Here is a 15,616-nt window from a genome sequence, read left to right as displayed (position 1 = left end):
AAATAATTCAAAGAGGGTGTTACATATTACATCATCATAATCCACATAACAGTTAGACATGAATAAAACCATTCAAATTTCAAATAATTGACATGAATAATTAATCTCAACAATAACACATAGTGAATAAATCAAATATCACAACCAAACATTCACAGCCACAAGTATGTCAATTATTCAACATTTAGGACTCATGCAACAATGATATGTCCCTAAACATGACACATATATGCATGTGGTACTGAATCACCTCAAGGTCGTCACCTTCGATTCAACAAAAACATCGTATGTAAGATTTCACAGCCATCTTACATAATCACCGAAGTAAAAGAGCTCAACCCTTTTACAACTACAAGACTCAACATGACAATGATGCATAGACATACAAGTAAAGACTCGACAATGCAAGATCATCTCATAATTTTCACAACAATATAAAGGACAACTTCCAAATATATTGATCACCTCCACAACATTTGCATTATTAAGAAATTACGTCCACACAACATTCAAGTCATACATCAAATAAGAGTCATCATCACATCATCACATAATCATCAATAATCATTAACATCAACTATGTCATATAATCTCACCATTCCATTTATTTCTCATATTCCAAGTAAGAGAAAATATAACATCTATGATGAATATCATATCCAACATGTAACCATTCAATCACATATCTCCACTTAGTCATATAGGCTAGTCACGAAAGATCATAAGGCAATTGGCTTAAAAGAAACATTTCCAACAATTATCCATGTCATGTGCCAAATGGCCAACATTGATAATTTCTCAAAGTAAAGCAACAATATGAAGTTTGAAAACTCACCAAACAATCTTAATCAATCATGTAATCAAGAGCTTAAGCCACTTACAAACTATTAGACATTAGTTCAAAGGATAGCTTAAGTTCGTATGTTAAAACCCAAGTTAACATTTTCCACATTCCCATCCGAAATATCAAGTTTAACATGATTAAGATGTTTGACCAACTTTACAAGTCTTACCTAAGTCTATATGAGCTGTAGGTTTAACTTGTAATCTCATTCATTTAACAAAAGTTCCTTTTCGACAAAATCCGGGAATTCCCAAAAATGTTCAAGTTTCAACCAAAAATGAAAAATCCCAAATTTAAGTAAGTTAAACATGTTCCAGTAGGTTTAGAGGTTCCAACAGAGGTTAAACAAGTTGAAAGGATCATTTTACAAAGCTCAGATCGGCCCTCTAAAGCCCGGAACAAAAATAAAAAGTGGTTGAATCTGGGCACGTTCGCTTAAGCGAACAAGTTCCACTAGCTACCTGTAATGTACGCTTACTGATCGCTCACTGTTCGCTTACCTGTTCGCTAAAGCGAACACCTGGTTCGCTTAAGCGAACAAGTTCCAGTAGCTATCAGTTAGTTCGCTTACCGGTCGCTCACAAGTTCAATTAAGCGACCTGTTTCCAGAACTTTCTATGATGGTTCGCTTAGGCGTTCGCTTAAGCGAATAGTCATAGTTCTGCAGAAAAATATTACGGGTTTCAACCCCTTTTTACCCAAAACCCTCAATTTTGATCTCTCAATGCCCAAATGTGTTTCCAGAGGTTATTTACAGGTCAATATAACTAAATTGATTCACAAAGATACAACAAACATGAAAACCAATGACATTTGAGTCAATTCACCAATTTTACAAAACCACCAACAACAATCCATTTTTCATCAACAAATCATGAATTATGAACACCCAAGCCATGAATCATCAACAACAATATCACTTAGCAACAACAACATCATAAATCATCCATTTGAGCAATATTTCAACATATATCATTTTCTCATACTTTGAACATGAAAACCCACACAATTCAATTATCAACAATTTCATGCCTTCAAACATAACATCATAATTGGAGCACGAATTCTAACAATTATGAGCAATTAATAATTTACTCAATTAAGCACTTATTCATACAACCATTCAAAATTTACACTAAAAATGATTATGATGAAATCTAACCCCCTTACCTTAATTATCACCAATTCCTAGCCCAAGCTTCACTTTAGCTCCTAGGATCTCTCCAATTATTGAATCTTCAAGCTCTTCTTCTCTCTAACCCTTTTTCCTCTTCTCCTCCACTTTCTCTCTCTACCTCTCTCCAAATATCTTATGTAATGAAAATTGTGTGATATTTTCTCTTAAGACAACCCTTATATAGCATATTCTCTTATTGGACTTAACCCTAAACCTTTAATGGACTTAACTCATTCCAACTCAATTCTAAAATGTTTCTACACACTTAACGGTAAATTACTAATAACGTCACTTAACGGTAAAATATCAACAATGGTCACTTAACGGTAAAATACTAATTACTAAACTAGTAACTTAGCAAAATAATGGTTCTCACTAAACACTAAAAATAATTCTCACCAAATTACTAATTTACTCCTCTAGCACTAAAACTCATGAAAATGTACCCAATGATGAATAATCACACACAAGCCAAATAAACACAATAAAATAATTAAAATAAATCTAACGAAAATCGGGTTGTTACAATTCTTCCCACTGCCTCTCCAGGCTGATGTTGAGTGTTTAACGTCTCTCCAGACGACCACCACTTTACAAGGCATCAATACCAAGGTGAGAACCCTCACCTTCATCATCCTCCCAACAACTCACCACCAAAGCACCCGCATCCCCATACTCCTTGGACACAACTTGAGCGGATCTCTCATTGTCCTCCGGACAATCCCTCTTGAAGTGACCCAACTTGTGACACTTAAAGCACTTATACTTATTGTTACCGCTCTTTGAGCTTCCTCGGTTACCTCTACCTCCACCATTTCCTCTTGAAACACTAAGGCCTTCACTGTTTTCATCCACTCTCAAGTCCTTGGACTTGGTCAACTCCTTGGTTCTTAAAGCCGCTTGAACTTCTTCCAAGGTGACAGTGCCTTCTTTGCCATAGAGCATGGTATCCTTGAAGGATTCAAATGATCTCGGTAGAGCACACAACAAGAGTATAGCCTGTTCTTCGTTCTAAAGTTTCACCTCAATGTTCTCCAAATCATCAAGGATTTTGTTGAACTCTGTCAATTGCTCCATCACGGTCTTTGAATCCACCATCTTGAATGAGTAGAGTTGTTGCTTAAGGAATTGTCTATGAGCCAAAGACTTGGTCATATACAATGACTACAACTTTGACCACGTCGATGCCGCGGTTGGTTCCTTCGCGACATCGCTCAAAACTTTGTCACCGAGGCACAAGACAATGGCACTCCTAGCCTTGTCCACCATCTCAGTCTTCTTCGCTTGTGTCATGGTGACCGGTAACGCACTTTCACCCTTCAAAGCTTTCTCACACTTTTGTTGTATCAACACCGCTTGCATCTTCACCTTCCATAACCCAAAATCGTTAATTCCGGTGAACTTCTCAATATCCCACTTTGAACCCATGGTACTCACTAAACTAGTTCACTCCTATGCCCCACGGTTGGCGCGAATTGTTGTGAATTCCGGACAAAATCACACCAATACAAAACTATGATGTGTGGAGAAAAGGAAAGTAATAACCAATATCAAAGTGAACACAATCAATAATCAACAATAACAACACCTATATCTAATCTAGGAATCAAAGTGAAAAGCACAAAACAACAAGAAAAAGATAAAAGGAGAGAAGAGAGAAACAAGCACACCAAAGATTGTTCATCCAGTTCGGTCTAAACTTAACCTACTCTGGAGGAGAGATTGATCTCTCCAATCCACTATCAATGAGTTCTTACAAAGAGATACAAAAGCGTTACAAGAAATTAGCTTTGACAAGTTCACAAAGAACAACCTTAATTTCTACCCTTTTTCCCAATCTCACCAATGAACAAGACACTCAATGATTTTCACTCACCAAGGTGTTTACAATGTTTCCCAACCCAAGAGAACTCTAATAAAAAAAAAACCTCAACCCTAAAGTTACCTCCTTTGATTTCTCAAGTTTCTCTCTCTTCAAGCTCACATTCAAAATCTGCAAAGATCTAACACTTATATAGCAGCCTTCAGCATCGAAATCGTGTCACGTTTTCCATCAATCGTGTCACGAGTGATGCGTACGACCCAAGGTACCACCAACCTTATCCTGAAAATTTTGCCCAGCAAGCCAAAATCGTGTCACGTTTTCCCAATATCGTGTCATGATTGGACGCCCTGAAAACAGCTCTCGACATTACCAAAATCGTGACACGCTTGCCAAATCGTGTCACGATTTCTCTGCTTCCCAACTTTGCAATTTGAAAACATACACAACAGAATAAAATAATTTTATAATAGTACCTCTAAGGCTTTGATCATTTCCAACGGCCTCAAACCCGTCCTTTTACTTTTGTGGTTTTGGATTGGAGGATGGGTAAAATCAGGCTCTGGCTTTGCGCTAAAGATTTTATTCTTCTAAATATGATTTCCTAAGATTGATGTTAACAGATATCAATAGCCGAAAAAAATTGATATTCAGAAATATCATATATATAAAAAATTTTGGAGATTGAACTTAAATTATTACCTCAAAAATGGGAGCACATCCGTTAAAGTAGTGTTGCTTACCCAACTCATCCTTCATAGCCTTAACTGTAGCAAAAGAGTCATGGAGATTATCAAAAATGATTTTCGGCCAATTAACCTTTTCTAAGGCATCCAAGTTTTCTACCATTCCCCAAGACGCTACACGCGGTCCCTTAGGATCCGGGGAGCCTATCAAAATGAGCTCAATCAGAAGAAAAATAAAATAAAGAAGTTTCTTGAAGTTTGATTGACTTTGCTCGTCATCTATGACCATTTTTTCTAAAATCATCTTAACATCTTATGTTTTTATTTTTATTTTTTGTTTTGGTTTTATTTTTTTTGCTTTAGGCAAATTGAATTTTCTTTTCAAGTCAAAAAGAAGCTAAGGGAATTTCGCTGCAGGAGAGTATGCTAAAGTAGTCCCAATATTTTCAATACTAAGGACATGTGCGACCTCTTTGACACAAGAGTAAAAGGATACATCATTGAACACAAAACCTTTATTTGTTGGTTGATAATTGTTACAGAAAAGGGAAACTAATAAGACAAAACTCCCTCTTCCATCTCCAATTTCTAACAAACCATTGAAAATGAAGTTTCTCATTAGAGCCTTTTTTTCAAAACTTAAGTTTTTTGTCAGGGCCACAAGAGTTTGTAAGCTTGAAAAAAGCTTAAGAGGCTGCCATGTTTTTGTATCATAGAAAACATAAAGTATTTATTACTTTTCTCAAGGTTTGTCTATATTTGGCTAGTCATTACAACTAGATGAAAATAGGGGGTGGGAGATCATATATGTCATGTTTTAAAGGAGCTTAGGTGTTGACAAGATTGGCAGACTGTTTCACGAGTGCAAGAGCAATGCAGTTATATATTGTATACTTCATATACTCCTTGCATTTGGTGTGAACTCGCTAAAAAATAGTTAACTTGTAAACTCTTAATTTAAGACACCATTGAAACATACAAAGCCATCCAATTAAACCTGAACTAAAAATTTAAATTCAAAGAGAATTGCGTTTCTTACCATTTTTATTAACAAGCGTTTGTATTGAGTATCTTGATTGGAATTCATGGATAAATAACATAACATAATATAATATGTACTAGCTATTACCACACATTATATAAACTTTTTTCATAACTCAATACGGACACAGTTATATTGTTAGAATTACTATGCAACTTTTGAGCGTTTCTAAAAAGATATTTAAGGAAATCAACGTATGTAACTGCTGAGTCCATGGAAAATATGAAAACTATTATTCAAACATCTATGATTCCTCATTCAAAAAACCTATAAACAGAAAGTACTATTAAAAAAAGTATTCCATATGAGTAAGTCCTATCTTTGGAATCCTATATTTATTATTTTGAATCACCTATTCTCTTTCCAACAAATCTTGTGCCCCAAACAGGTTCTTCATCACTGCACTCCATCTTTCCCAATTGCGTGCTTCAAGAATTGGAAGATGAGTGTTGAAACTATTGTTACCATTCATGGTTAATCCTTCAATGTTTCTACCTTGATAATTGCGTGATTGAAGATCTCTTTCACCCTTAGAACGAAACTAAGGCTCCTGATGCCAATTTGTTAGCGCAACTTCGAGAAAACCCTAACATTATCATAACAAGTCATCTCCAAAACCCTAATAACCTAATGCTAAAATCTAACAAAAAATGTAACTAACTTCATAACAAACAAAACTAACTTGATTACTATGTGATCTCACTCTATTGCCCTAAAAAATTTATCTCACTATTTTTATTTATTAATAATAATTATTATTATTAATTATTCGTTGACCTTTTTTTTTCCCTTTTCTTATCATATATATTATTTTTAGAAACTCGGTATCCGATTAGTAATATTTACTAAACTGAGGGATTAATTGCAAAATTTTCTAGCAGAATCTTTAATTAAAGTTAGAGCAAAATCATGGAGCAAACATGAGGAATGATCCATATACATAAGCTACTTTCAATATATATATATATAGGTCGGGTTTGCCCTCCATGAGGATCATGCATATAAAATCAATTGGAGGGAAAAAATTTATTAAAAAATATTTCCTTAATTGGTCATTTTATAATTGTCCTTAAGGGTATTGAAACTCAACACCTTGAGATTACAAGCTTAAACACTTCAACTGTGGAAACAATTCTTCACTTAATCGGAACTATTTTGAAGAAATCTTATTGAATAGTAAACAAGTTTGACTAGCTTTCTTTGAAATGTTTTTGATCAAGTGATGATATCATTTCTCCTATGGTGTGATTATTGCCCTTAAAAGATGTTTCTAGTATTTTAATGCTAGAACTTATTCTCATTGACATTGGTAGAAACACTAACTAGAGGCATAATAATTTACTTAATTTCTATGATTTGGTAAAAAATATCTTAAATTTAAGGACAAAGGTAGTACTTTTGAATTGGTTCAATAAAATTTGATTCAAAAAATCTACTTTTAAAGTCAGTTTTACGGTAAAAAGTTATTTGAAAAGTGTCTTAGAAGGACTACAAATGTGTTTTAACTCCACTTTTTAGTCGGTTACAAGACAATCGATTTTAAAAATTACTTTTTAAGTTGATAAATTTTTTACTGATTTAAAAGGTCACACATGCTAAGTCTTGATAAATAGAATCATCTGCAGAACCAACTTAAAAAGTCTTCTAGAACTGACTGTATAATTAATCACTTATACATCAATTAGACATTATTTTAATCATCATATAAAACTTCACCTTACTAAAAAAATAATAGTCCAATGAAAAAAAAATTGACTAATAATAGTCCTATGAAATGTTCTCTTTCTTTCATTAAAACTTCTTATCTGCAAGCTTACACTATAAATGACTATAGCTTAAAAGAAATATTTTCATCGTAGATAAATGTTATCATCACTTGAGAGTGAGACTTCATTAGGTACCTCTCCTGCCAACACAACAATTGAAATGATTGTCATGTTCTATTTTAATCATTGTTTTAATTAAATTTGTCCTCTCAAAAAAGATAATTAAATTCTATGATCCATAAAAAACAACAGAGAGAATGACGTTGGCAAAAATAATTAATTTGTTCCTTTTTAACCGTCCTTGAGGTGTTGGTGGTGCTTATGGTGTTAGTCTTTTGTAATTGAATAGTGTTTAAATTTCACTATGGTTTTGTAGCTGTGTAATACTTGTATTTTTGAAGGGAATACTTTTTATTGTATATATTTTATGTGATTTTTTTTCATTTTCTTGTGTTGATAGTTAAAAAAAGATTATTTTTCATCCGTTGTTGTTGTATTACTGTTTAAAAAACATGTTTTTAATTTAATATCGTTTCGATAAAATGACACGCGTCTATTCTAACTTAACTAACATTTTAGTTTCGAATCCAACATAATTCTAATATATGTTGACCACCGTACGATCCCTAAAAAATCTAAAAAGCAATTTCAAGCTCATGTGAATAGTCAACAATGACAATGATATCGTGAAATACTCGAAACTAAAAATAAGAAAGAAACCTTTAGAATGGATGAGAGGTGAAGAATGAATGATGCAAAGCTATTTATATCCATAAAACAGTGCTAGAATATATCTACAATGAAAGAAAACATTTAGAAAGTGTAAACCGACCAACAAAAAAATACACGCACAACAAACCGTCCAAACCTTAGGTTGTAATGCCACCATCTATAGTCCGAGATGCTTCAGATTATATAATTTAAAATCTTCAAAAATAGTTTGGATTATATAATCTCAACCATCCCATAATGTGTTAAAAATAGAGGTTTAAAGAGTTTTATATGGTTCATAACACAGAAAAAAATTAAACGACATAATTCAACAGTGTAAAACAACATAATAAAATGAGTGATGATGTAAAACAACATAATAAGATGAGTGATGATACAAAAGAACATAATATCATATGATCCATGATGAAAGGGAAAATGAAGGTGTTTCAAGATGTTTTTTTGAACTTGATCCTTCTGACATGCCAGCTGACATATTTCTATTAGGAGGGCAGTAGGATTAAATTCACCACCACCTCTTGGTGTTTAGATCTACTAGATAATTTTTGATAACTTTGTGTTGTGTTTTACAGCAAATGAACCAAACACATTTATTTATAAAAGTTTTTGTGTATTGTAAACTACAGAAACTGTTAATGCAATCTGGACCATCGAAATATCATGTACTTGTCAGGTTTCGATTATAAAATCTTGAGTGTCCTTCACCCTACAAAATACGAGTTTTAACATATGTAATTTAATATCAACAACATACATTAAATATAACAATTTCAAATACTTTAAAATATAAACGACATAATACACTATCATAAAACAACATAATGAAGCGCAAACATAAAAGGTCATACATCGACCAAGCTTATTTCTTCATCTGGTATATCCACAACAGTCCTAATTTCTTGAGTTAGATCAAACCTTTCCAAATATTGTAAAAATCTTTGACCAATGAAGCATCCAACTCGATTGGTCTGTTGGTACTGTTGTACTAACCAAATATCTAGGACATGGTTTTGACATCTTCTTCATCCCTTAGCTTCATTTGGATGAAGACGTTCCAGTTGAGTAGGTCGTGGACCGCAGAAAATTATGTACTTGGCTGGTTTGGATTATATAATTTAAATTCTACATCACCCAAGAAAATACGAGTTTTAACATAGTATAGAGCCAGTTCAGATTATATAATTCGAACAATTATGTGTATATTCAGAATTATATGATCTAAACCACCACATAAACTAGACGGTGGCTTGGTTAGCAAGAATGACTCATTTTTCACATTTTTTGGGTTCGACAGCAAGAATTGATCGGTTAACAAGACTTGAAAATGTTTTTTGTAACGTCCCGGATTTAGATCCAAAGACATTACGTATAATTCTTTCTTTTTATAAAAATAAGACTATTTTTCTTTTGTTTAACAATAATGGTCGTTAATAATAAAATTCATATAAGGAACTTAGACAAAATTCTCAAAAGACTTAGTTAGAAACCTAACATCTCATGTAAGGTTAACTATGTAAACTAATAAACTTCAAAAAGTATTTAAATTACAATTCAGAAAAAGAAAAAAAAAACCAAATTTGTTTCCCCGCGAACACACTTCAAGCACAACATCAAGCACACATCATATCTTCTTTGGTACCTAAAATGTTGGTTATTAGGGTTAGTCTTCAACACCCATGAAATAAAATCAACAATAAATTATAACATCAAATAAGAATATACAACCATCATCAAGGAATTGTGCTAAAACATTTCTTTTTAGTTCAAAATATATATCACTCTAAAATATACTATAATAACAAACACAAGACCAAGACTCAATGTTGATGCAAATGCATGAAATGCAAACAGACCATGATCCGGATATCATCCCAATTGGCATAATAGTTTTAATCGCCCCATTTGGCATATAATAAAGAATCGCCCCTTTTAGCATATAATAATAATCGCCCCATTTGGCACTTAAAAATCCATTGAATCGCCTCATTTGGCATATAATAATATTCGCCTCATTTGGCACTTATAAATCCATTGAAATAATAATAATCGCCCCATTTGACACTTATAAATCCATTGAAATAATAATAATCGTCCCATTTGACACTTATAAATTCATTGAAATAATAATAATCGCCCCATCGCCCCATTTGGCACTTAAAGATCCATCAAATGCAATGATATGCATGCTATGCACTTTTCTATAAATTACAACTTTTCCGACTCTTGAACCACATAATTATGAATTTCACTCATCACTAAACTTCAAAATCAGTAAACTTTAACACAACCTCAAATATAACGAAAGTCACTCTAACTCAACAACATTTCTCATTGCACAAATAAGAAATCATATTCATCAAATCACATGTTCTAACAAAATTGCAACTCACCAATTCTTATAATTAGCAACTACAACAAAAATAATAAAATACAATAAATCTTTTCACTCATCCATTAAATCAAGGAGCATATCAAATTCAACATCATAATCTATCATTTTCATTTAAACATGGTCAAGACTAGAGCCTTACTTGTAAGCTTCCATTCCTAATCGTATAAACAAAGGAATTTACGATAGAATAGGAAAAGTGCTACCTCTAGGTGTTCCACGAAAATGAAGCTAAATGAAGAGGTTGGTTTGAGTGTCGTAAGGAATGAAGTAACTCTTTATGAAAAATAGTTTTCAATTAGGGCCTTGATTGAAATGACAAAATGGAAGAATAAGATACGATCTTGCCTTTCACAAAAGGATGGTATGAATGGATGAACAAAAGGTTATGACAAAGATGGTGGTATGAGTATGATGCTTATAATGGTTGAAGAAAAGAGAGGACGTGCTTGTATCCAAAATGAGAAGGTTGATTTTTCTATTCAAGTTATAGTATGGAATCAAGGCAATCAATTGATTTTAAGGGACTTAAAATCATATTAAGAGTGAGGTATTAGAGTGAAAAGAAATAAAAGTGAGGTATGCACAACCGCTAATGGCTTCTTGTGATTTATTGAGAATAAAGTTAACATGACCTCCATTGGAAATTCAAAGGATATAACGTGGGGCAAATAATGCATACATATGATTTGGCAACTCAAATCCCTAGTTAATAGTATTATAACTGAAATAAGAGGAACATGGGTTGTTATCTACGGTTTCTCTCCAGCAACACCACTAATGCCAACTAATTAGGAGGTAATGTGGAACATGTTTGACTGAGCAATTGGACACCAAAAACGTGTAGCTTAACTAATATGACCATGTCAAAATAAAATAAAATAAACTAATTAATATAATACCAAAAAGGAACTTTAAAATAAATTACTACTACTATAATTTAAATACATAACTAAATGATTATAATTAGAATAAAATAAAGAATGATTATTTATTTTGTCACGCTGATTAATAAACATAAATGGTTGGAATAAAGTTCTAGATGGTTTAACCAAAGTAGAAAATGTTACGATTTTTCTTAAATTTTTCAGACATAAAATAAATTGTTGAGCAACCAAATAACAAATCAAAATATCTATTTAAAAATATATACATAAAATATCGGGTGTTACATTTTTTGACCATGCATTGATGGCTGTAACATTTTATTGATAAATCATATCTCTTTTCTTCTACAATGTGCTTCCACTGTTGACCTTTAAATAAAAAAGGTTACTGTAATATTTTAACCATTGTAGGAATGGTTAAAAGGCAAGGTGTCAATTTGTAAATTTTCACCATATGTCTAGAGGTAAGGTTGATCTGTCCAGGTGTAAGGTTGACCATCAAAATCTCATTATCCTTAGAGAGGAAACAAACCTTACTCGATCGAGCCTTCTTCCCCATCCATCTTTTTGTACCACAAATTTAGCATTATGTGTTCATTAATTTAGCATTAGGTGTTTAACAATTCTGTGAAATAAGCTTCAATGTTAATGTAAACGTAATACGAAAGATATGATTTATCAATAAAATGAGAATTTGATTCATTTTTGTCTCTTTAAACAAATTTTACTTTTGCACATTTTCAGTTATGTCATTTTAATATTATATTTCAATATTGTTCTAAAAATTTGGGCAATACAAGATTTCAGATTGTATAATATAAATATACCGATTATGCCCGTTTGTTACAGATTAAATAAAAGTGATTTTGACATAAAATAATTTAGAGATTTTATGAAAAATCAGAATCTATTTTGCGTTTGTTTACCGTAATAAAAATCACTTTTTTTAAACAAATAATCTTGTTTGTTTGGATACAACTATATAAAAAGGATTTTTTGTTACAAAATTAGTTCAATCTTTTAAATCATATTTTCTCTCTCCTCTACAAAAATCTATTTTTTGAGAAGGTGTTCTTAACAGCTTCTCATTTGAAGTTGTTTTTAGATTATTTTTAGATTCAGATTTTTTTAAAAAGTTGTAAGAAACAGATGCAAAACTCTTAAAAGTGATTTTTTTCTTAAAAAGAAACTATAACAAATGGGCTCATAATCGGAACAAATTATATTTTGAAGAAAAAAAAATAGAACACGTAAGAAACTTATAAAGTAAAAAAAAATAATAGTCATTTTATTCTTGTCGTGAATTGTATACCAAATTAATTGACATGAATTAACATAGGAAACTTCTCAAAAAAGGATAAGAGATTCCATTTTGTATCTAGCCTTTTCTCTTTGGTCCGAAAAGGAGAAACCATGCGCCTTCCTGTTACAATGATATGTATCCTAGCATAGCTTCAAAATTTTACTATTGAATTAGTAAAAAATGATAATTTTATAAAAATCTTGAATCCATTAAGATATCCTTCAAAGCTTTTCTCTCTTGCATAAAGTAGAGAGGGCTTTCCATGTGTTCATAGACACGCCACATACACAACTATATAATAAATAAAAATAAATATAAACTAGAACATTAAAGTTTAATCCAATGTGTTTTAACAATCATAGGCTTACTACTTTTACCGGTTATCATATGCCATTCACGGAGCTACCGTAAAAAATACATTATTTGAAGATGTTGATGGCACAAATACATTCGGTGTTTTTAACACAACTCAAGCAGAAAAACTCATTCAATAGTCATTGTTAACCGCTTTTGGTCACAAATCTTTGCGGTTGCTTTTCCAATAAATGTTAGTTACATTTCTCTATGTAAGTAACTGGTTTACGGATGAGTGCTCTTGGAGTAGTCGGTCTATGACTTCGTTTCTTCATAAATTCGTGCGGTGGATGATCCTAAATTTGAGACTTCCTACATCAAAAATATTCTCCTAAATAAGGGTATTTCTGCGTGGATGGCAACTCAAGATCAACCTCATGAAAGCTTTATACTCCATGAGGAGGTTCTACCATGTGGAAACACTCTTTAATGGAGCTTTAGCTGGTCGTGACCAAAAAAACTACCGTTTTTGCTTGGTGGCTGGGAATGCCCGACTTCTCAATTTATCTAGTAAACTATACATTAAAATTAGTTAGTACTTTTTAATTAACTAAGAATTTATCTCGTTACTTTCAATGATTTTTTTCAATAAGTAATGTGAGATATTGTATGTGTTGGTAAAAAAGAAGAGGGATTATATTTGTCTAAGAAAAATGTGCGATAAAAAAAAAAGGAAGAAGACGTGGAGTTATTAAAAACAATAAAGAAATAAGGGAGTTGAAAGACATAGAAGTATGTTATATTATCTATATGTTCAACATTAAATTATAGTCATCCGGTACAATCCAAGCGGAACAAAAAAAAATCTCGACGAGAAATTATTTTCTATCAAAACAAAACTTGTTACGAGCAGATTAAATGTCACGAGAATGAGTCTCGAGTATTTTGATTATGTCTCCATGATATTCAAATGGATCCATCTTCCATCTTGAAAAAACATGATCCAAGAGGGCAGGGGCGAATTTACTGCCTAGCTAGCCTAGGCATGCGCCCGGACTCTACCCATACTCGGGGGCGGATCTCTCTAGGAACTCATGGAGCCATGGCATCCATCACGTTTGCTATATATATAATACTGGGCAAAATTAAGTCAGAAGTTTCCCTCAATTTCGGTGGAAAGGTGTCTGTTCTTTCAGCATAATGTCTCTAGTTTGAATCTCATTGCTCCCCATTTTTTTATAGCCTCTGATTTTTAATATTATTCATATTTTATTCAAAAAAGTGTTCATGTGGAGACTTGAACCGGCTTCCCCCACATTATAAACAAAATGACCTTACCACTTCATCTACTAATAACTTCTTGATACATACTGAAACGGTTCAATATAGCTCGGCCACCGCAAGAGGGGGCAAAGAAAAAACCACAAAATCATAGCAAATCAAATCACGTGCTATCAGACTCATTATCACATGACTTTTTACTTCACAAAGTAGTAAAATGTATAAGGTGCTTACACATATGATAGAAAGAAGTTGTAACCATTTCCAGCCATTAGTCAACTTGACGAAAAAATCAAATCCAGCGTTTTTTTTTCTCCCTTCTTTTAGTCCAAACTTCTAGTCAAATCCTAGTTGTTGAATTAAATCTTTGTATTGATTCAATTTAACGACTGAGGTTTGACTACGGAGGGATAAATGTTCTATTTATCACGGGAGTTGTTGTAAGGTGACTGAATTGCCGCCAATTTTTGTTGCAAGTTAAGATTCTTATAAAACTTTTTAATAAATTCTTCAGCCGCAACATCAACATGACTATGATCATCATCACCTTCTTCTTCCTTTAGAGGAAATGGAGAATCAGTGACTCTAAATTTTTTTCCAACGGGACTTTTTCCAAACCCAGGAAATGTCACTAAAGGAGAAGGAGAAGAGAAAGAAGAAGCATCAACTTTATTGAGAATTTCTAAAACCTTTTGAATGGTGGAAACATCATCGTGGTGGCAGCCGCGGTGATGGTTTTTATTTTTGTTAAGGAATTTAATGACGGCGGGGCTGTTGCTGCAGCTGAACTCGTAGTCGTTGGGAGAGATGAAGGAGGCGAACAGGTGGTGGCGGAGGGTGAGAGGGTTGGCTATGGCTTTGATAGCGGCGAGCTTGCTACGTTTTAGCAAGAGATTTAATTGTGCTACCTTTTTGCTTTTGGCTATGTTTTTTTTTAACATTAACAAAATTAGACGTAGTGTGTTCCATACTTTCTTTGTTACTATCATTGGTTGGGTTGTTTCAATTTCCATTGTTGTAACGGTTTGATGAGTTTGCGTGTGTTTTTTTTGTTTTGTTGAGAGGGAGAGAGAATGAGAATGTGTGTGATTGGATTGTGATATGGTTTGTGTTTGTGATAGGAGAGTTGGGGTTAGGTGGTATATAAAGGGGTTCCAATTACAAATTATAACTATTCATTAAGAAATAGATTATTATAAATTTATAATAATTAAGCGTCTCTAAAAAGATAACAACACTACCTGTCAAAAAAAAACAAAATATAACAACACTAACTTAAAGTTTCAACTTTTCCAATGTATGAGCATTGACTGCTATAGCTATACAAATTCAGTTGTATTGCGGTTGCCAAATTATAACTGTTGAAAATTGTACAAAACAATGGCACACTGCT

At 32.7% G+C, this 15,616-nt stretch overlaps 1 protein-coding gene across 1 annotated transcript; it reads right to left on the bottom strand.

Annotated features, from left to right (window-relative positions):
• Positions 1-14,340: 14,340 nt before the first annotated feature.
• On the bottom strand, positions 14,341-15,317 carry LOC25479638 (uncharacterized). The gene has a single exon (XM_013587943.3). The coding sequence runs from the start codon at positions 15,234-15,236 to the stop codon at positions 14,643-14,645; it is 594 nt and encodes a 197-aa protein (XP_013443397.2). The 5' UTR covers positions 15,237-15,317; the 3' UTR covers positions 14,341-14,642.
• Between the last annotated feature and the right edge of the window lie 299 nt (positions 15,318-15,616).

This window comes from Medicago truncatula, unplaced genomic scaffold (assembly GCF_003473485.1).
Source record: "Medicago truncatula cultivar Jemalong A17 unplaced genomic scaffold, MtrunA17r5.0-ANR MtrunA17Chr0c01, whole genome shotgun sequence".
NCBI classification, from domain to species: domain Eukaryota; kingdom Viridiplantae; phylum Streptophyta; class Magnoliopsida; order Fabales; family Fabaceae; genus Medicago; species Medicago truncatula.
This window is presented reverse-complemented; position numbering and strand designations above follow the sequence as displayed.

What these genes read in the sequence shown, in the direction of transcription:
- LOC25479638 (XM_013587943.3), bottom strand. Translation starts at nt 15,236, where the DNA reads ATGGAAATTGAAACAACCCAACCAATGATAGTAACAAAGAAAGTATGG.